Here is a 23,807-nt window from a genome sequence, read left to right as displayed (position 1 = left end):
CTGGTCCGCAGGGAGCGTGTCGGTATTGCACCCATCCCCCAGGGAGCATGTCGGTATCTGCACCCAGTCCCCATGGACCGTGTTGGTATTTCCCCCCGACCCCAGGGCGCGTGTCGGTATTTGCACATAGCCCCCAGGGCGCGTGTCGGTATTTGCACATAGCCCCCAGGGCGCGTGTCGGTATTTGCACATAGCCCCCAGGGCGCGTGTCGGTATTTGCACATAGCCCCCAGGGAGCGTGTCGGTATTTGCACATGGTCCCCAGGGAGCATCTTGGTATTTGCACCCGGTCCCCAGGGAGCGTGTCGTTATTTGCACATGGCCCCCAGGGAGTGTGTAGGTATTTGCACATGGCCCCCCGGGGGTGTGACGGTATTTGCACATGGCCCCCTGGGGGTGTGTCGGTATTTGCACATGGTCCCCAGGAAGCGTGTCGGTATTTGCACATGGTCCCCAGGGAATGTATTGGTATTTGCACATTGTCCCCAGGGAGCGTGTCGGTATTTGCACCCAGCCCCCAGGGAGCTTGTCGGTATTTGTACATGGGTCCCCTGGAAGAGTGTCAGTATTTGCACCCGCCCCAGGGAGCGTGTCAGTATTTGCACATGGTCCCCACGGAGCGTGTCGGTATTTGCTCCCAGTCCTCAGGGAGCGTGTTGGTATTCCTAGCCAGTCCCAGGGGCATGTCTATTTTATAGCAGATCCTTAGGGAGTGTGCCTGTATTTACAGGAGGTCCCTGGGTTGTCAGTACTTGCAGGGGAATTTCCTTGAAGAGTGTCAGTGTTTCGAGGAGGACCTGAGGGTGTGTCGCTATTTACAAGAAATCCCTGTGGGTGTGTTAGTGTTTACAAATGTCCCCAGAAGCATGTCTATATTTACAGTACATCCCTGTGACTGTGTCTGTCTGTGGGGAATCTCCAGGAGTGTATAGTATTCATTTGGGATGGGGGTGGGGGAGAAGGGGTGACCTTGGGGCATGTTATTCATTTCAGATTATCCCCAGGACTTTATCAGAATTTGCAGGGGTATTTGAGTGAATGTTGACACTTTGTGGGGCATCTTCAGGAGTGTATCAGTGTTTACTTAATGTTCCCAGGAATGAGCCAGTATTTGCCAACGGTCACTAGTATAAGTTAATATCCGTGGGCCCTGAGATATATGTCAGTATTTGCAAACTGTTCCTGGGGCGTCTCAGATTTTATTAGGGATTCTTCACATTGCAATTCCGAACTGCACACATTGCCACGAATGTCACAGTGCCATTTGCATGCATCTTCCAGAATAACACAAGACTGGACTTTACTGCTATGGCGGGCAGAGGATTTTTATCAGCTAATGAATGAAGAATATGTGTCATCACAGCCACTTATCAAAGAAAGAAATGCTCTCGCTTACATTTATAGTAGAACTTAAAATGATGTCATCATTTAAGGTTTTGCTTTGAAATGCAAGCTTCAATCCTGTGTACATCCTGTTCCATTTTTATTGTATCTGCTGTTGTATGGTCTCATGGTCACTGTGCCTGAGAGATATGCTCATAATATGGTCACTACCATAGCTTGTGACCTGAAGGCATGGAGGTGTCATGCTCCATCTTATCTCAGATCATTTGAAGCATGACTGAAATTAGTGGAATTGTGCTCGTCTGTTACTAAGTAGCCTAATGCCTGGGAAATGTAATATTCATGCATGATAGTTAGTTGTAATAAATGTCTTTTGAATTCTTCAATGCTACTATATCATTGGCCATATATCATAGGAGATAACATAAGCATTGTCCCATGGGGCGCAACAACCTGTGAGAACAAGCTCTCGACAGTGGTGAAAGTGGGTACTGCAGCTGTTGGAGATTAGAGTCAAGGTTAGAGTAGTCTGGAAAAGCACAGCAGGTTAGGCAGCATCCAAGGAGCAGGAAAATCGACATTTCGGGACTCCTGATGAAGGGCTTTGGCCCGAAACGTCGATTTTCCTGATCCTCAGTTGCCTGACCTGCTGTGCTTTTCCAGCACCACTCTAATCTTGAGTCTTGCAGTGGTGGCCTTTTTAAGAATAGACTCCAATATCTTGGTGGCATGTGTTTGAAGACCAACTGGACAATAGAGGATTTGAACAAATGGAAAATTTCTCATCCTTAAAGCAGCATTAGTTTCAGCACAAACATTTGTATAGGTCTGTAGATAGGGCATTACCCACCAAGACAGAACAGCTAATTTCTCTTTAAATTGAGTTTAAGTTATTTCATGATGAAGTAGATTTCCATGAATACCTCACAGGTCGTTCTCCTATAATGTGGCAATTGCGAAGTTGTGGGAAAAACAGGACTAGGAGCTCCAGTTTAGTGAACCTGTCCATTTCTGGTCAGTTACAGAAATGCCAAGTTATTACAAGTGAAATTTCCCAATGTATTCTCGACTCCTTCGAGAGTGGATTTTATCCAGAACCCAGCTCTCTGCCATTAAACATTGTGAACCTTCCAGAAGTTATTGTTTTTGGTGTAAGTAAAATCTCATTTATTTGAGGGGATACCCTGAATAGCTGGGGTTTTTGATGGGGTCTTGGGGTTCTGAGAGAATGAGGAACAGATTTGGTGTGGACTTGTTGGGCCGAAGGGCCTGTTTCCACACTGTAATGTAATCTAATCTAATCTGCAGACACTCTCGGCTTTCCCCCCCCACCCCCGCCAACCTTTCAAACAGAGACAGGGGGAACTTGGATCAGGCATAACTTGAGGATGGGTGGGGTGGGGGGAGATAAAGATCGCCAGTGGTCCATCCTTAGTTTTACACCTTACTTCTTCCATACCATACACCCTGTCTTTTAAAGTCACCATGTGTGAAAGCTTCAGATAGCCAGCAATTGAACCTCTGCTTACTCTCCAACACTTTTTGAATATCACTATTTGCACCTTCTTTCCCTTCTCCCCTCCCTCCCTCTCTCCCTCTCTCTCTCTCTCTCTTTCTGTTCCTTGGCCCCCAACTCCATGCGCAATCCCAGTAAGCATTCCAGCAAAATATTCCAATGTTCGCTTCCCCTACCTTAGTTGCAGATAGAAGCAAAAAAGTGCAGACGCACATAAAGCAGCGTATTGCAGTATATGCGCCAGCAGAGTAAATCACAGCCGGCTGATAATACAGGGGATGGAATCGCCCAACGGTAAACAGGAATTTGCTTTCTCAAAGAAACGGTCTGCAATTCACAAATCATATTATAGCCAAATTGCATTTATTGCGAGTTGTAGGAGAACCACCTGTATTTTTAAAAAAAGGTTGAAATACACTCTTGAGCCTGGACTCTAGGTCACTGCTTTACTGAAAGCTAAAAGAGAGTCGCAAATCAAAACCTTAAACTTTTTTTCTTGTCAAGCAAGAGAATGTTTCATTCTTTGAAAAATGGATGTCATGTTACACATTCTTCATTCATTAGATGATAAAAATTCTCTACCCCCCCACAGCAATAAAGTCCAGTCTATGTTCCTGACATTTGATATATTAGTCGTACCAGTCTCATTGAAAAAAACTGCAAAGAAAGGAACGGTTTGAAGTTGCACTGACAAACTCAGGCACACATTGCATAGAGTGGTACGGTGCAATGTTTTTAACATCAGAATCCTGGATAGCAGAAACCTCATTAAGGATTGGGCCTTCAGTGACACCCTTAGTGAATTACAACTGTTCAAACAATGGATGCAGGGCTATATTAGCTCAAGTGATGGTTCAAAGAAAAGAGCTCCAAATGTATTACTCACCATTGGCAAGAATGAACCTGTTCGCTATTTCCATAGATGATCAAAATGTCCTGGAAGACCAGATCAAGGTAAGACTGAGCTTCAGGATGAACCAGCTCCAACTTGTGCTATAGCTAACAGCCATCACAAGATCCTGATGAAGGACTTTTGCCCGAAACGTTGATTTTCCTGTCCTCTGTTGCTGTCTGACTTGCTGTGGTTTTCCAGCACCACGCTGTTGACTCTAATCTCCAACATCTGCAGGACTCACTTTCGCCTAGCCATCCCAAAAGTCTGTTGACCAGTTTTTTTCAGGAGATGCTTCAGCAAAGAGTGTGAAAACGTTTTTATCAAAGATAAACTGATGAAATGGTTCAATGAGTTAGTCATGGCGTCCACAGCAATTAAATTCTTGAGGGAGGATCTATTTGGCAAGAAAAAGGACCATATCTTTGATTCATTACTCAAAGTTGTCCTTATTTTCAGGCCAACAACAAAGACATGCTTTTTGTACAGCCAACACTAAAGCTATGGTCAGTAAAGGATACCAAACCAACAAATTCTGTAACAAATGCAGGTTTGTACACACCCACCCAAACACTGTTTAGTTTTTATTGATATCTGTAAGGTATATGACACCAGGGACGTTTAGCATGATGGTTCCAAAGGCCAAGACAGGCCCCAAACCAGATGACAGGTGACCAAGATGGTACATGGCAAGGTCAAGGAAATAAGAGGATACACATACAGCAGCACATCAATGAAGTTCAGAGTCAACTAAATGAAAGGTAAGTTGTGGAAGATGAACAAGCTGTGCATATTGTTAACACCACATACAAGGCGATGAGAAGTTTTTGCAACCATTAATATCAACTGTCTTGAAAAGGCATGATAATTTGTACTAAAATGGTCCATTTTGCTTTTGTTCCATCATGCTTTATAGTGGCGTATTGGTAAAGTCACTAGACTTGTAACCTAGAAACCCAAGCTAATGTTCTGGGGTTTTATTGGTAGGTTGGGTACAGTTACAACACTTAAAAGACATATGGATAAGTAGATGATTAGGAAAAGTTTGGAGGGATATGGGCCAGGAGCAGGTAAGTGGGACTGGTTTAATTTGGGATTATGTTTGGTATGGGCTGGTTGGATCGAAGGGTTTGTTTTCATGCTGTATGACTCTGATATGGGTTCTAATCCTGCTATAGTCAATGGTGAAATTTGAATTCTTAAAATATCTGGAATAAAAAGCTGGTCTAATGATGATCTAATCATTGTCATTTGTTGTAAAGTCCCACTGGTTCACTAGTATCCTTTTTGTTTGGAAGGAAGACTGTCATAATCAACTGGACTACCCTGCATGATTCCACATCCACAGGTTTGTAGTTGAGTAGTAACTGCCTCCTGGTTATTAGGAATGGGCAATGAATACTGGCCCAGCCAGAGATATCCCCTCTCACTCTAAACCTATGCCCTCTAGTTCTGGACTCCGCCACCCCAAGGAAAAGACCTTGTGTGCTTACTCCATCCATGCCCCTCATGATTTTATAAATCTCTATAAGGTCACCCCCTCAGCCTCCGACACTCCAGAGGGTAAAAACCCGAGCCCATTCAGCCTCTCCCTTTAGCTTAAATCCTCCAAGCCTGGCAACATCCTTGTAAATCTTTTCTGAATCCTTTCAAGTTTCACAACATCCTTCCAATAGGAAGGAGACCAGAATTGCACAGAATATTCTAAAAGTGGCCTAACCAATATCCCATACAGCTGCAACATGACCTCCCAACTCCTATACTCAATGCTCTGACCAATAAAGGAAAGCATACCAAATGCGGCCTTCACCATCGCATCAAACTGTGATTCCAATTAAAAGGGAGCTAAGGAGCAGCATTTTAATGCAGAGGATGGTGTGTGTGTGGAATGAACTGTCAGAGGAAGTGGTGGAGGCTGGTACAATTACAGCATTTAAAAGGAATCTGGATGGGTATATGAGTAGGAAGGGTTTAGAGGGATATGGGCCAAGTGCTGGCAAATGGAACTAGATTAGGTTAGGATATGTGGTTGGTGTGATGATTTGTCCGAAGGGTCTGTTGGCTATCTCTATGACTCTACGAATGAAAAATTGTCTCCTACTCAATTGCTAGTTCTGTTTTCTTACAAGTAGTTTGTCCGGTCTGTTTACTTGATTTGTTGTTAATGTGTGGTCTGCCTCGTTTTCTTCCTTACTCATGCCCTCACCAGCTAAAGGTGGAAGTAATTCAAACCTTTTGTTTTTTAAAAAAAAATAATTCTCGGCCAAAGAATAAATATTGGACATAGGAAGCAGTTTGTGGTATTAATAGAACTTCCCTCAGATTCATTGCAAACAACAATGAAAAAATGTGCTTCATTACTCCTGGGTTTTGATGTCAGGTTGTAAGTTATTTTTCATCCTCACTCTCTCCTTTGGGATGATCTTTACATTTCCCTGGTCTCTGTTGTGGTCCTTATTTTTTTCTAGCTCACTTGTTTAATTAGTTGTGTTTATGGATGTTTGCCTTTTTTGAAATAGTCTTTGCTCCTTACTGATTTCAGTAATTTCTTTTGAGATGGGACCAAAGCCTTTCAACATTTAGTGAGAAGACCTTTGGAATGTGATCATGTGACAAGACAACTATATGTTTTCAGGCTCAAATCAAAATGGCTAGCCTGTTGGTAGATTTCATAGCTAGCATCCAGAGGTGGCAACACATTTATAGAGTCATAGAGTCTGTACAGCATGGAAACAGACCCTTCGGTCCAACCCGCCCATGCCGACCAGATATCCCAATCCAATCTAGTCCCACCTGCCAGCACCCGGCCCATATCCCTCCAAACCGTTCCTAATCATATACCCATCCAAATGCCTCTTTGTTTGCTTAACATTTACGATAATGATATTTCTAGAATTTATGAATTTATGCTAAAAATCTAGATAATGAGAAAATAATTATAAGGACCCAATATTGAGTTTAGAATGGGGGAGAGTTTGACTAAACCTGATTGAGTTCCTGGAGAATGAGAGAGATTTGGTTGGTGGGGTACTTACAGGATATATGCAGATTTTGACAAGGTAACACAAATGGGAGCACTGAAGTTAAAAATCACACAACACCAAGTTATAGTCCAACAGGTTTAATTGGAAGCACATTAGCTTTCAGAGTGCCACTCCTTCATCAGGTGAAGGAGTGGTGCTCCGAAAGCTAGTGCTTCCAATTAAACCTATTGGACTATAACCTGGTGTTGTGTAGTTTTTAACTTTGTACACCCCAGTCCAACACCAACATCTCCAAATCGGGAGCACTGAAGGCCTTCAGACTCCAGTTGAAAAGTAGTTAACTGCCAGTAAAGCTAGGCTGAGAGCACTGAGGTTGCAAAAATCATTATACAAATGCAAGTTCTTTGTTTACGCTAAAATGAGCTCAGGTGTCAGCCCACATGATGTCTGCATCATCTTGTTGGTATTTGGGTAATTATACTTTGGAAGAAAAAGCAAACCAATTACCTGAGGTTAGCTAATTAAGAGCCAGAATCTGAAATGGTTATCTGACGGAAAAGTTGCAGGTTTATACCTGAGCTGTGTTTAGTTTGCTAGGTGTAGTAGTTTCCCAAGCTAAAAAATGGAACAAGTGATGACTACTGTGTGGGAGTATGGAAGTCATGCCCAGCAAGGACACTTGTCAGCAAATACCTTCAGTAGGCACAGCCATCAGCAGCTCGCCAGTTCAGTTTTAATGACAACCAAATTGGCTCTGCATTTGTTTTAATGTAGATCTACTATGAATGTGATTGCCAATGGTGGCATTTATTGTCCTTCCTTAATTGTTCTGAGATAAACATTGGTGGGCCAAGTAAGCAGCTGGGAGTGCTTTAATGCAACTCCTATTAGCTGCAGATCTTGATCACTTGAGAGTCGAACACACGAGGGTGGCATTGGAGTCAAGTACAAAATGACAATGAGAAAGAGAACAAGTTTCCTTCTCTGAAGGGAGCCAACTAGGTCTAATTTGACAGTTTCATGCTCACTTCTCCTAATATCATTGGGAATTAGTTTGGCTGAATATGGGTTTCTTGTAACACAATGTATCTGAAAGATCAAGCAATCTAATAGGGACTGTTGTACTTTGTATGTCTGTGTTTGGTGAGCACACTGGAACTTAACAATGGAAATTCCCAGCATCAAAGTTTGAATTCTATTCGGCACAGATTTTGATTTTATTACAATTGGTTCAAAGTCTGGTCGTGGCCCCATCAGCTTACTCTTAGTCATCAACACTAATGAAATGATGGAAGTTATTTGTTGATTGCCCAAGGTTCAGGGCTGTTCATGATAGCTCAGACTTTCAACCGTCTGTAGCTGCATACAACAGGATATGGACTGAGCTGATCAGTGGCAACTAACATTTCTGCTGTCCAAGTTCTAGGCAATTAGCATCATCAACAAGTGAGAGTTGAACATCTTGATATGAAATGGTATTGCCATTTTCAAGCTCCTCACCACCAATATCCTTAGGCCTCCATTGATCAGAAATGTCACTAGGCCAGCCATGTAAATATTGTTAAAAGAGCAGGTGGAAAGATGGGCATTCTGCAGTGTGTGCTAACTGAATCCTTTTGGGGTGATTAGATTAGATTCCCTACGGTGTGGAAACAGGCCCTTCGGCCCAACCAGTCCACATCGACCCTCTGAAGGGTAACCCACTTCCCTCTGACTAATGCGCCTAACACTTTGGGCAATTTAGAATGGCCAATTAACCTGACCTGCACATCTTTGGTGTGCGGGAGGAAACCGGAGTGCCCGGAGGAAACCCACGTAGACACGGGGAGAATGTGGAAACTCCACACATACAGACAATTGCCTGAATTGAACCAGAATCCCTGGCACTGTGAGGCAGCAGTGCTAACCACTGTGCCACCATGCTGCCTGATCAGATTGATTGGGTTATAAAAACCTCATACTAAAAACTATGATAAACTCAATGTGTGGTAATGTCCCTAAACCTAGACTGGGAGGCCTGGATTCAAGTCCCACCTGCTCCAGAGTTGTGTGATAACATTTCAGAATAGGTTGATTAGAAAAATAGCTTAAATTAAGAAAAAAAACTATTGTAGGGACCGTTATGTGGTGCAGTGGAGCAAAAGACCTGGGTTCACATCACACTTGCTCCAAAGGTGTGTAGTTATATCTCTAAACAGGTTGATTAGAAAACTAGGTTAACTTAAAAAAAGACTACGCTATGTGGGGGGGCTGGGGGAGGGGGGCACTTGTGGCACAATGGCAATGTTCCTACCTCCAGACCAGGAGTCCTAGAATCAAGTCCCACCTGCTCTAGAGGTGTGTAATTACATCTCTGAATTGATTGGTTAATAAAACAAGAAAAATAACACTGTCGGGGATTGGGATGGGGCCCTTTTGTGATGCAGGTGGTAGAATTCCCCACCTCTGAGCCAGGAGGCCTGGGTTCAACTCCCACCTGCTCCAGAGATGTGTGATTACATCTCTGAACAGATTGATTAGTAAAATAAGGAAAAGAAATAACACGGGGGTGGTGGTGGTGGGATGGGGCCCTGTTGTGGTACAGTGGTAGAATTCCCTCCCTCTGAACCAGGAGGCCTGGGTTCAAGTCCCAACTGGTGCATGTATGTAAACTTGATGGGAAAATATCTAAACAACAGTGTGGGAGGGCTCTTGTGCCAAAGTGGTAGTGTAGACCTCTGGATCAGGAGTCCTGGCTTCAAGTCCCAACTGCTCCAACAGGAATGTGATAAGAAGCACTCAGTCGTGTGTAAGAGCACTTCTGTACATAAAAGGAGAACAATAAGGAAAAATAAACAGCACTTTAAGAAAATAGCTTGCCACAACTAACAATGGGCAATAATTGACAGTGATGCAGGCAATGAATACATTCTGTGAATGAATAATTTAAGAAGAAATGATATAATTGAACAAGTGCGTTAGAAGTGAAAGATATCTGGAATAAGTAGCTACCTTATTGGTGTTGAGGCCTGCAGCAATTGTACCAGCCTGAATGATTCAAATAGAAATCCCTTCTGAGTTTTTTTTATTCTCTTTAGAAGTAGCATTGCCATGTATCAACTTTCCAGAAGGAACCCCATAGGTCAATTTTTAAAAGATGTTCAGTATTATATTGTCTTCTATGTTTATATAACTAAATGATTGTGTGCTGCTCTGCCCCTCTGAATATGGTGATGTGTACTGTGCATAGTCCCATAAGTGATGAAGACTCATTATCGGCCAACGTTTTGTGGGTGTGCCTGCACTGGGGTGTCAATAGACTTAACCTTGTCCTTGCATAACATTCACATGTTGCTGGGAACAGGAAATAAGACTGATCTTATTTTAACACTTCTTGGGATACCGAAGAATTCGTCAGATTTTCCACTGCTCTGCTTAGCTAAGGCCAGCCTAGACTGATAATTAACAGAAAACTAAGGAGAGTGTTTCAAATTAGACTGCACCTTTAATTGTGCAAATGATTTCACAGTCAGGGAAACACACTTTAAAGTGTAAATGCTTATTATGTAAGAAATGCAGCAAAGACCCACAAATAGCGATGTGAAAATTCGACTTGATTATCTGTAAATGTCAGATCAAGGACAGAAAAATGTTGTCCAGAGACTAGAGCAAAATCCTCTTCAAATAGCACTTTTTGCAAACAATTTAGAGCAGTGTAAGTTTAGTGTTGCAGATAATACTCTGTCCAGGAATGTGTAGGTTAGGTGGATTAGCCATGATAAATGCGGGGTTACGGGGATAGGGTAGGAGCTGGGTCTGGGTGGGTTGCTCTTCAGACAATTGGTGGAGACCAAGTGGCCAAATGGCCTCTATGATCCTTTGACTCCCTTCGCTCTACACTACAAATGATGAAGGGCTTTTGCCGGAAATGTCGATTCTTCTGCTCCTCTGATGCTGCCTGACCTGCTGTGTTTTTCCAGCACCGCACTCTCGACTACAAATGTCAGCCAGGTTGTGGGCTCATGTCTCTGAAGAGGAATTTGAAATTTAGACCAGCTAACTCTGAGGCAAGTGAGCCACATCTGACACTTTGCTCAAGTTTTACTTCGTGTGCATGGATCAGTTTGAAATCAATTTTCTGACAACCTGAGGGGAAACTTGTCTAAGTTGTTTAATAGTTGATATCTCCTTTTAAATCTCTTTGTTTAGCAAGGTATTGGTGAGAGACATTGGTTTTGGCATGTTTGGAATTCTAGTATGGATCACGCTTGGCTAAAAGAAAATTCTAACATTTGTGATTCCTTTCTATTGCCTCATCTGTCCTCTCCTGCCACCTTCACCTTTTGAAATGCTTCTCTTAATATGCTAGTGGGCAGGATAAGGTGGTGTGAAGTTAGGTCATCTGTAAGTTTGCCATGGAGAGTCTGGCCTTTTCGGTGACTTGAACTGTCAAAGAAATTTTAAACGGGTACATTGTGGATAAATACATCTTTCTCCAATGCCAGACTTGCCGGTGTTAAGCATCGGAAGGAAAGCTGATTTAAGGAGAGGGAATTGATGAAAAATGGCAAGAAAAGGAAATGTTATATTTCCTATGGCGAGACAGCTAAAGGAGAGAAAATGTTAAACAATAGAGCACTGACTGAGACTATATAAATCATAAAGGCCAGCACGGTGGTTCATTGCTTAGCACTGCTGCCTCACAGAGCCAGAGACCTGGGTTCGATTCCACCTACAGGCGACTGTCTGTGTGGAGTTTGCACATTCTCCCAGTGTCTGCGTGGGTTTCCTCCAGGTGCTCCAGTTTTCCTCCCACAGTCCAAAGATGTACAGGTTAGGTGGATTGGTCAAGCTAAATTGTCCATACTGTTCAGGGATGTTCATGTTAGGTGGATTAGCCATGGAAATGCAGGGCTAAAGGTAGAGGGTGGGTCTGAGTGGGATGCTGTTTAGAGGGTTGGTGTGGACTTGATGGGTTGAAGGGCCTGCTTCCAAACTGCAGGGATTCTATGATTCTGTAAAGACCTTGGGCAAGTTATACTTTCAATCAATTCTACTTAGAAGAAACATCTATGAGACATCAGATCTCTGCAAAACCCCAATGAAGTACCTATAGGATTCAAAAGGAGCTCACAGACACTGGTTGTGTTCTGTAACTATACTATTCAGAATACAGCAGTCCAGTCATTTTGGTGTCAGACTGGCAGCCACGTTTATGAATTTAAACTTCAGACTGACAAGTTATGAAATCAAAATATAACATTTGTGCACTGGCAGTAAATGAAGTGACCGTGAAAACTCCTGGATTATTGTCAAAACAACAGCAACTGCTTCACAAGAATCCTTCAGGGAGAGGATCTTGCCATTCAAAGCTGTTCTAGGCCGACATGTGGCTGCAGTCCCACATGTTGTGGTTAGTTCCCAGCACACTCAGGACATCTTGGGTTTGACCACAAGTGTAGCTTTGGAAATGTACATAAGACTAATCAGAGATTCGGAGAATAGCTCCAAGTAAATCCATGTTGTAGATTCCTAACAGTTAAGCTAATCTCTTTCTTCTTTTATGCCAAAGTATGATATACTTGAATATAGCAATTCCTAAAAAGCTAGCTGTGGCCTGTGACTTTTCCATTCATTCATTCATTTTGGGAATATTGGTATTGCTGACAAGACCAGCATTATGGCCGATGTAAATCGAGGGGTTTGCTAAGCCATTTTAGTGGCTTAATGAACATTTGTGTGGATGTGGAGTCAGATATAGAACAAAGTAAAGGTGGTAGATTTCTTTCCCTGAAAGATAGCGAAGATATTTTCTAAACCAACCTGTTTAGAAATGTTACTACACAAACTTTGGAGCAAACAGGACTTGAATCTGGGCCTACTGCCTCAGAGATATGTGCACTACCACTATGCCAAAACAGGCCCGGGATGGACAGTGAATTTTAATTTTTTTTTTAATTTAACCTATTTTTCTAATCAACCTTTTCAAAGTTATTACTACACACCTACATGTCAGGAGCCAGCAGGTGGGATTAGTTTACAAAGTTAAAAATCACACAACGCCAGGTTATAGTCCAACAGGTTTAATTGGAAGCACTAGCTTTCAGAGCACTGCTCCTTCATTCACAACTACCTGATGAAGGAGTAGTGCTTCCAATTAAATCTGTTGGACTATAACCTGGTGCTGTGTGATTTTTTTTAAACTTTGTACACCCAGTTCAACACCAGCATCTCCAAATCGGGATTAGTTTACTTTGGGATTCTGTTCAGTATGGACTAGTTGGACCAAAGGCTCTGTTTCTGTGCTGTATGATTCTGACTCTATGACCTCTGGAGCAGGTGGGACTTGAACCCAGGCCTTCTGGTGCATGGGTAAGGACACTATCACTATACCATAAGTGGTCCTGGAAGGTCCGTGACAATCAGGTGTAGGTATTTTCATGATCATCTAACTGATAGATTCCTGATTGAGTTTGTAATTGCTGTAGTGGGATGTGAACTCATGTCAGGATAATTAAGTCTGTGTATGTTTTTTGTTGTTCATTTGGAGGGTCTAAGCAGTAGATGTTGTTGATGAGCTTCTCCCATTCGCCATATGATCCATTTCAGGACAGTATCATACCTAAATATGATTTGATTTCTATTGTAGAGTGCATATGTGACTTTTTCTTCATAGAGTTTCAATCTGTTCAGATGTTTTGCATTAGATTTAACCTTTGTTAACCCAGCTTGCTCCTTCACCCTTTCTTTATAAAGTAACGAGTGCTATAATCCTGAAGAAATTGAGGAGTTTGGCTTAGTGGTAAGGAACGAGCAGCCTGAGGGACAGTGTGTATGCAGCCACCCATAGCCCAAGTTACATCAAGCTGGTATCTCAGACTGCAGGGAGCAGATTGACTTCATGTGTTAATATAAAGCATAAAGTATAGCATAAAGGTCTTGATGTTGTGTCTTACCTCATAATGGATTCCCAGATCAGACCTATGATATCACACAACTTGACGCTAGTTAATCCAAATATAGCAAATATAAAATACTTTCGATGCATCATTGAACCACCATGATTGTCCGGGTATGGCTCTGTGCTAAGTGATCACCAGTCACTCTATTTGGTTTCTCCCTGACAAGGTGGTAACAATGGAAAATCTTTCACAAATCCATCTGGGAAAATCAAGCTGCTCAAGCCCTTAAAGTTCTGGAATTCCCTCCCTTACCCTCTCTGCCTATCTTCCTGTCTTTCCACTTTTTGGAGCTCCATATACCTTCCTCTTTGACCAACTGTTTGGCTGAACACATCATTGTGGCTCAATGTCAATACCTTAATATTCGATGAAGCACCCAACTGTATTAAAATGCACATTGCTACAGCATTGAAACCATAGGAGATGGACCTTTTCCAAGACTGTTTATTTATGTTTGTTAGTTTGTGGGTTGGATTTGAAAAGCTGCTTTGAATGTGCATGTGGGCTTTGCTGAATCCCAGAGGTGGTGTGTAGTAGTCACTGATGGCAGAATGAACAGACAGATCACAGTAACTGTCACTCAGTGCTATGAGGGATGGTCTGAACAATTGGATAATTAATTGGAGCTTTGCCACATTGCAACTCTAGTTCTGCTTGTTATCCTGAAGGCGATGTAAATCATTATAATTGAAGTTCTCTGCCTACTCTCACAGTGCAAGAAAATGTGAAGCAGAGGGTAAGTATTTTGATCAAGTTTGATACAATTCTGATTCAGTCTTTTTGCACAATCTGTAGGTAGTTATTTTGGTACCACGCTTTAAATGAGTCTCACCCAATAAACGTGTCTCTTTTGTTATGGGCTACACCTGACCACTCAAAACATTGTTAAGCAGGCAACCCAGACCAAACTTTGCAATTTGTTTTGGTAAGTGTACAGTGTAAACTACCTGGAGTAAGTTAGCTAGGTTGACTACCAGGGTTGAAAACAGATAAAAATTTATTCACAAAATTACACAATGAAACACAAAGAACAGGAAGGTGGAGGATCAGTGAAGGGATAATTGACTTGGTGTAAAACAGAAGAGCGAGGAGACATGAATATAAATTGAAAAGAGCTGCAATCAGGTGGTGGGTAAGGAAGCATTACTTCATGATAGAGAAGGTTGGTTTTGAGAATGCTTTCCCGAAAAGTATTGTCAAGTGCAGATCATTAAGGACTTTACTTTCTTACAGCCTTGCTGGGCTATCATTTCAGAGAGATGCATCATGAACTGGTGTAGCTGTGAGGAAAGTAGGGTGGTAGAGGATGTTTTTCATCCTCAAGTTCTGGTGTGTAATCACAAGTTCCTTATGCTGCCTCAGCAATTTATTTGGACTGAAGCCTGAGAAAAGCACCTTGATTGTAATAAACAGGACAGTGATAGAAATCAGTCATCACGCCTTTACATGATGTAAGTGGGATAATATTTCAAACTCCTGTACCACAAGCCCCTGAGGGTTTCTTCATCACAAAAGACTAGAAATGAAAATCATATGATTTCTTTTAAATAGCTGAAGTATGTTTAGCTCAATTGCCACTTGCTGTAGTCTGAATCTATTTTCTCCTTCCTGGGTATTCTTGATATTTTATTTGGGAAATTAAAATTGAAGAAGACCCATGCCCCTGCAAACCTAACCGATGGTTATCTCAGTCAAGCCTACCAGCACCATCCCTTACTCCATCAATAGCCACTCACGCTTTGTAAAGAATCTTTGATGGAGTGTGATATATCAAGTTGCTTTAAAGGAGATTTATTAAACAGAATTTGAAACAAAATCATATACCCTATGTGACTTTAGGATATGTGACCAAAGCTTGCTCAAAGAGAGAATGTTGTTTTAAGAAGTATCTTGGAGGAGGCAGAGCAGTTTATGGAGGGAGCTGAAGATGAGTCTGTGGTAAAGCAATAAAAACCAGGGATGTGCAAGAGGCAGAATTGCAGGGGCGGAGAGGGCCAAAGCAGAAGGGATGTTGCCATAGGTCTTGTGAATAATGATGAGAATCTTAACATTGAGATGTTGCTAGACAGTTAACAGAAGGTGATCAATGGATAGAACTTGATGCAAGTAACGAACCCCAGTTTGTGCCATGTTAGTTGATTTTGACTACAAAATCAGTCAAGATGGTACAACTTTTAACCTCAGCTGGGTTCAAGACTGAGTGCTGCTAGTGGACAATAGCATTCTTGAAGGAGATGAATAATGAGGTGCATTCTGGACTGCAATAATCAGCTCTCCTGTGACCATGAAGCAGCGTGAAGAGTAGGAAGAATCCAGTGGAACAATTTGCGCAGTAATGGTAAACTCCTAAACATATGGCTTTTGGGGGGGGTGGGGGCACGGTGAGGTGGGGTCAGTTATAAAACCCAAAAGTATAACTAGCATAAACCTGAAATTTATATCTAAATAGACCTAACATCCCCACTTTGTCCTGAGCCACCATTTTCCTGTAGTTCTCCCCAACCCTCACCACCATGACCCCCATATCCCCTCCTGATCTCCTGTCTTCATTCCCACTAAATTACTGACCAAACAACTTTGTCTGGCTTCAATGCTAACTCATCTAAATGGCACTGGCTGTATTGTCCTTTTCAATGCCATCCCTCTGAACCGATTTCCTTGCACTAACTACTGCCTCATCATCCATATCTTGCTATTTTAAACATTGTTTCACGGGTCAAATTCATTCCTCTATTTGATTCTCTTCAATTGAGTTTCTGCTCCTCTCACTGTTGTGAAATAGTTTTTGTTAGTATGACCAGAGTGCTTTATTTCTCCTATGTCTGTTTAACACGGTCAGTCACGCAGTCCTTGTCCAACACAAGTCAATGGGGAAAGAACAGGGGACTGTACCTAACTAGCACAGAGCTATCACAGGTGCAGTAAGCCAAATGGTTCTCTGCTGTGCTGTTAATCCTATGAATATCTGTATGGCATTGTCAAAATTGTGGGAATATTCTCACTTGGTTCAACTCTTCTTGAACTTATCAATTCCAGAGCATCTCTACCAATAGGTCCTTCTTCCAATTCCATGCATTCACCTCCAGAAAACTCCCCCATATCTTTCTGCATCACAAAAAACAATGTCTTCCAATTTCGTAGTATCTCCTTTTTGTGCCTAATCCATCAGGCCATCAATCCCTAAATCCTGCATATGTGCTTTTGTTATTTCCAGTCTTGAGTACTCGAGTGTTTCACTGACTGCACTCCCAATTTCCATTTGCTGAAGATCAACTCAATAAAAGTTTTATTGACCTTACCCAAGCCAGTACTCAGTTCTGCTCACCCGTTGTCCCTGTCCTCGGGGGATTAAATTGGTTCAGAGTCACCAAACGACTCATTATCTTTTCTGGCATCTGTATTTTCTGAGGTTTATGTGAAACATCTTGGGAAATTGAAGGCACTAATAAAAGTTACTGTTAATTTGTTTTCAATTTGCAAGCCAAGTTAATATTTCTGAAGAGATATGTAAGTGATCTTTCTTGACCTCTCATAAACTGATTAAAATAAAATTGCTTGATCTCATATTCAGTCATAGGACGTGGGCTTGGCTCCCAAAATCAGCTTTTATTGTCCATCTCTAATTGCTCTGGATGGAAGTGTGCTTTGTCCATAGTGCCGTATTGTATTCAGTGAATTTAATTACAGTTTCAGGACATTTTTGCGAAATCTAGCAGTGACCTAACTCATCTGACAGATCTCACAGCTGAGACTCTGGAGAGAGAAGAGATAAAATTTCAGGTTGAAGATGATTTTTTTCGGATCATTTCTGTATCCCATGACAATTCAAATATAAAATTTCATGAACTAAAATCCCCTTACAGTTTCCCTCTCCCTGACTTTGTGACCTTTAGCTCTATGACCTTGCAAGCTCTCCTTGAGTCAGAATTGGTTGTCTCTGGCTCTCAGCACCACTTTAAATCTCCATCTCTCTGCTGTCAAGACATTTAAAAAAAATCCTACCACTTTAAATAAACCTTTGGTCACTCCTCCTGATATCTCCTGCTTTGGTCACATCTCCCTTTTCTTTTGTATTGTTCCCTTTGGACATTTTTCCGTTTTAAAGGCACGCTTGTGTGTATAAAATGCCAGTTGTTCAATGATCTGGAAAGCATTGCATGAATTGACTGTAACTGACTTCAAACAATTACCATGCTTACTTTTCCAGAAGATAAAATAGGGATAGATGGCTTGATTTTCTCCTGCTTTTGTAGATTGGAACTGAAGCGATGGGGCTCCAATCTTAAAATATTTTCCATATAATAAAGGAATTGACAGATTTCCTCATTCATGGTGCACAGAAAAGGGAATAGAGCTGTGTGAAACCAAACACACTGATGATTTGTTTGAACTGATATTATTCCTGGAAAGAATAGGGGTAATGAATAGTTAAAATAGTGAGTGTTTGCCTGGTGCTGTCAGAGCAATTACTGAAGGAGATGACAGGAGTCACTGGAAGTTTAATTCTGATATAGATAAGGTGTTATCTATCAGCAAAATTGTGTCAGGAGAACTGGGAATGACAGAGGGAGTGGGCTAGAAAATAGAGATGTTATTTTAATTGAGTGGGAATTCAAACAGGTTCATTATCATTTTTGCCAATTTTCCTGACTGATCATTTCTGAGAAAAGTGAATTTTGAACATGCAAAGGTGCTGGTTTGTATAATATTAAGGAGATTGAGAAGTAGGTGAGAATTGTTTAAAGAAGAGTGATATATTTCTGCTTGATTCACTCCTAGAGTGGGAAGTGTTCTTTCAAATATTTGGTTCAAGTGCTGGCCACCCCCACCTGGATCCCTTAACAATTTTTTTTCTGAGAAATTGGGCATTTTGTCAAGTTTCACAGAGGGTTTCCATGTGTGATACCTACCGAGTGTCCAAACTCATCGCATCAGCTACCTCCCTCATCCCTGTGACTCGACTCTTGTTCTCATTCTGGCCTGATTTTTAGCGACCTCCATACCTGAAACTACTTGCCATGACTGGGATAACTCAGAGTGGGCCATCTCTGATGTTTGCTCTGGCAGATGAGGGAAATTGGCACATTTGTTTGTGGGCAGGATCCTGTTGGTCCCACTGGCTGGTGTGATGCCCAGATAGGGCATCCTCTTCCCGTAGGACCAACAATGGAAGTCACAACAATGGGCAATGCCAACGTGGTCTGGGGTTGCCAACCAGGTCAGTGCTGTCTCAGCCGTCTGGAGAAATGCAAAGCGCTTCGCGTCCATCTTCATTCCACCAGGGTTCTCTCTCATACCTCTCACTCACTCTATTTGTGATACTATATTCCCACCTCCCACAAAGGCAGGAATAGCTCTATTGCTCTCATTGCCTGCAACATCCTCTTGTTGTCACCCACCCCAAACCTCCACATCATAATCGTGCCTGCTCACTCAGTTGGGACACCACCTCACTTGCACTGAAAGTGGATGGCACAGCTATTACAGGGATCCTGGTCTATTGGTTGATAACCCATCAGCAGTGAGTTGTTCTGGGTATAGCGAGTGGTAATTAGACACTTAGGCAAAATAAATAATGGAAGGTTCAGTCCATAGTCACCGTTGTAGGTAAATGTGGCTGACTTGTGAATAAGCAACAACAAATCACACAAGCAGTCAGATCTGTTTGATTGTGTTAGGTGAGGGATAAATAGTTGACACATGAACGTCCACTTTTGCTTTTCTGCAAAGATTACCATAGGATCTTTTCCATCACCAGAGAGGGAACATTGACTATTTTGTCCAGGTGCTTCTTGAATGCTGCCATTGTGTCTAAAGAACAAAGAACAATACAGCACAGGAATGGGCTCTTTGGCTCTCCAAGCCTGTGCTGACACATTTTGCCCTTCCATACTAAAGCTGTCTTCATTTACAGAAAGCATGTCCCTCCATTGCCTTCCGAGTTTACATTGTAACTCATCCAAAAAGACCAGTCTTCCTAGATTGCAGTATTCCGTCAGTACTGCAGTATGGGATGAACCTGGATTATATGCTCAAATCTCTCAAGTGGAACTTAAACCCATGACCTTCTGGCTCAGAAGCAATCTTGCTACCAGTGAGCCAAGAAGCCAACTGATCCCACAAGATTGTAATTGGAAGCAGGAATCTTAGCTGATTTCCCCACTTTGATAAGTAAACAGAGAGTCACCATTAGAGAAAATTTGGAGAGAGAAAGTCAAATCTGTCTTGCCAAGTCTGGAAATTGTTTGTTTGTTAATGTCACAAGTGTGAAGTATGTTAGAGAACTGGAAAATCTGTCCTTATTCAGATGCAAGTGGTGTTGAGTGTAGTAATCTGCTAATACCAGCAAAATGTAATAAAAAGAACAGCAACATAAAAGCAAAATGGGTTCTTCTCTTAAATACAGGTTCCCATTCTTTAAGTCTGTCTAAAGTTTTGTGCTGTTTTAATACAGAATGCCCAGTTTATTATTAACTGAGTTGAGCTTTTCTCTGACAGCCTTTTAAAATGTGCTTTCTGTTACACGATTAAATCTGTTCTGCTCTGCTTCTGTTGTGGCTTGGGCAAAATGTCAAATGTTTCATGTACTGAAAAATACATTGCTCATACAGAATCAAGACTATTGTGGTGGATTACAAAGAAGGGTGAAATAATTGAACTGGGATATGTATTCAATTTCCATTAAAAGTTGTAAATTCCACTTTATGTTCTACTCTAAAGTCCATTGATCATTTTTCTAATGCCAGTTGTCTATTTACAGTAGATATTGTAATTGACCTGTTCAGATGTATACCCTCTGGAGCAGGGCTGTTATGTGTAGTGGTAGTGCCTCTACCTTTGAGCCAGAAGACCTGGGTTCAAGTCACACATGCTTCAGATGTGTAGATATTTTCCAAACAACCTGCTCAGAGAATTTATTTTATAATTTCAAAAATATATATTAAATCACAAAATCTATTCATACAAGGTCACTAAAGCAGCTTGTTTCTGTACAGTAGTATATGGCAAAGAACAAACAATCATTGGGGTTTGACTCTATCTGGCAAAGAAACCAAAGGCAGCTCTCTCTTGTATAAAATTATAATTACATGTAATTGAAGCATCGGGAGGGTCTGATAACCAAACCCCCCCCCCCCCCCCCCCCCCCCCCCCCCCCATTTAACATCAACAGAAAGACCTCAGATTGTGGTCATTCCCCACTGCGTGAGAATTATGACACATTTCTGGAGCAGGTGGGACTTGAACAAGAGCCCTCAGTTGTCTATGTAAACTTCCACCTCTCCTGGTAGTGGTGGGACTGCAACTCCTCTATCATGACTTGACAAGTTCCAAAAGCAGTTTTTAAGATAGATGTTACCATAAGTATTTATAATTGGAAAGGAGGGTAGAAGAGTTTTTATTTAATTTGTTCGTATGAACAATGTTAGATTCATTTGAAGTAAAATTGAAACACACTAATCATTCAATTTTAAGAAGTGATACTCTTATGCCCTCAGTGTAGTCAAGCATTACTCTGCTTTAGATTACAAGTAGGTAGATCAGGAGATTGAAATATTCTTCAGTTAGCTATTAAACATTTGGTTGCAAAAAAGGCAACAAATCGCTTCAGACTAAGCAGAGTTGACCTTTGGAAAGTTTTTTGGTTTGCTTAGTTATGTTTGTTGCCACAGGGAAACACCTTCAAAGGTTTTGTCACTTTGATTGTGCTGCCATGTACTCATGACTCGTTACGTTTCAGTGCAGTTTATTGATGAATGAGAGCAGCTTTGCCAAATGCCATTAGCAGGAAGGCAGTCAACAATCTTGTTTTCTACACCAATGAAAGCTTGGGAGTTATAGATAGAGATGTCTGAGGGGTATTCAATTTCATGAGCTGTGTGGTCTCTTAGAAACTTTCAAATTTCTTTGTCCCACTGTTTCAACCAGCATTCAGCTGCCTCTGCCCAAACCTCTTGAATTATTTTTACAGCTCTTTGCTCTCTCCCTATTTGTCCTTTGATCCATCTACTTACCCATATGTTTATCATCTTCTGTATTGCCTGCATTTTGGGCACAGTGTCAATTAAGTTTTGTCTGATTACACTCCTGCAAACTGCTTTGCATCTTACAGTTGTGTTGCAGTTTTATTGAAATAAACTATTCACCAGAGTCTGAATTTTTTTCTTTGAATCGTAAAAATAGGGTGCACTCATAACAGTAAGGGCTTTTAATAGTTTCACTATTAATGGCCAAGATTTTGCTGAAAGATGGAATTAAGTAATTATGCAATCAACTTCCCACACTCAGAAAGTGAACAATTCCAATTCTCATTCATGTGAATTGTAAAACAAAATCTTTTTCAAAATGTCAAACTTAAAATATGTTTTATACTTTTTCCTTATGGATTTTTCTGCTCCTATTTTCTCTCTGGCACAATCTGATTCTTCTTTCCCATTTGCTCTTTTTATTTTGTACTTGATTAAAGTCACCCACTCTTAACTCACCTTCTGTCTCCATTCATTTCTCAATACGACTTGCTAGTTCAGGAGATTAGATTATTTTAGATTAGATTACTTACAGTGTGGAAACAGGCACTTCAACCCAACAAGTCCACACCGCCCCGCCGAAGCGCAACCCACCCATACCCCTACATTTACCCCTTACCTAACACTACGGGCAATTTAGTATGGCCAATTCACCTGACCCGCACATCTTTGGACTGTGGGAGGGAAACCAGAGCACCCGGAGGAAACCAGTCGCCACACAGTCAGTCGCCTGAGGCGGCAATTGAACCCGGGTCTCTGGCGCTGTGAGGCAGCAGTGCTAACCACTGTGCCACCGTGCCGCCCACTATTTTTCCTGCTGTTGGTGTTGTTATCAGTCCACATTTGTGTGCAGCTCTGTGGGCAAAGTTTAAACATACAAGAATAAGCCTTAATTAACAGGGCACATTCCAGCACTATTGGATCCCTTATTTTAAGGATTGTCCCAGTACTTTCACTAGCTCACTTGATGAATTTAATGGTCTATATAATATTACGGAAAAGCTCTTCACTAATGCAGGAACAAATTACATGTGGATTATAGAGCCAGTCTCATAACTGTGAAGATTACACTGTTACCAAAGAGTTGGTGTCCTATTCTGTCGCACCATGCCTGAGAAAGGTGCATTTTACGGAGGCCACCAGGAAGGGCAATTATCAAAGCTTGTGATGTCACTTCTGATTGTAATGACGTTGTTATAAATATCTGCTTCAACTTCTTTGCCTGTGATTAGAAAACAAAATTGGCATGTTTGTGCAGTAGCACTGAGAGTTTATAACTATTTACTGGTCTACTGGCAGTGCGTTGGATTATTGTTTCCAAGTGACAGAATCCCTCTGCTCACTTTTCCAAATTTCTTAAGCTTTGCTTTTCAAAATAAAGAGATTGAGTAATTACTTTGCAGCATATCTATTATATGTGTCCTAGGCAGCTTTGTGGTCTTGAGCAATGGGTTACCTTTGGTTGTGTGAGGGTAAATTCAGGCAATTATATCTCAAGTTTTCTGCCATTTAATAGATCACCTATAGATTAAAATAAGTTATTGTGCATCATAAAGCTTTCTTTATGAATCTAAACCTATGTTATGTTTAACTGTGTTTTTTTTTAAATCTGTAAACCAGGTTTTAAGTGTCCTGTGTGCTCAAAGTTTGTTTCCACGGATGAAATGGATTTGCACCTTGTCATGTGTCTGACCAAACCAAGGGTGACCTATAATGGTAAGGAGTCTTATTTTATTTGATATGCTGAGCTTCATTTTGTAAAAGTCATGGTAATCTTTCATGGTCCATCAAAATACTACTTTTAGTGCCATCATCAGCTGTTCACACTGCAGTGAGTAACTCAGTTTGACACTCCTACAATTTCACCTTTTGCACTGTGGATGGCTCTCTTACCTATCGAGAAATCATGTATATTTCCTCCTGCGGATGTGGCATTTTGAAGACTGAGATGAGCAGTCATTAACTAATTGTTTCTGTTCTGTAGCAATTAGTCCAGATATACATCAGGCTTAACAAAGACTCCAATCTTGGAGTGTCCCAAAATCATGGGCGTGCTGTGCAAAAAAAATCCAGTAAGCCAGTTAGGATGGATTAAAAGCCAGTTAG

At 41.5% G+C, this 23,807-nt stretch overlaps 1 protein-coding gene across 2 annotated transcripts in view; it reads left to right on the top strand.

The window, feature by feature from the left end:
• The window catches only part of znrf2b (zinc and ring finger 2b), a 207,704-nt gene that overhangs the window by 93,738 nt on the left and 90,159 nt on the right, over positions 1-23,807 (top strand). The window contains exon 2 of one of the 2 annotated variants that reach the window (XM_043719277.2): positions 23,322-23,417. The exons of the other annotated variant lie outside the window; for it this stretch is intronic. Within the exon in view, the coding sequence (XP_043575212.2) occupies positions 23,322-23,417 (96 nt within the window). The remainder of the gene's footprint in view (positions 1-23,321; positions 23,418-23,807) is intronic. 2 annotated transcript variants of the gene reach the window in all.

Source organism: Chiloscyllium plagiosum, unplaced genomic scaffold (assembly GCF_037043375.1).
Source record: "Chiloscyllium plagiosum isolate Xiang-an unplaced genomic scaffold, Cpla_swu_hap1 HiC_scaffold_34, whole genome shotgun sequence".
Taxonomy (NCBI): domain Eukaryota; kingdom Metazoa; phylum Chordata; class Chondrichthyes; order Orectolobiformes; family Hemiscylliidae; genus Chiloscyllium; species Chiloscyllium plagiosum.
This window is presented reverse-complemented; position numbering and strand designations above follow the sequence as displayed.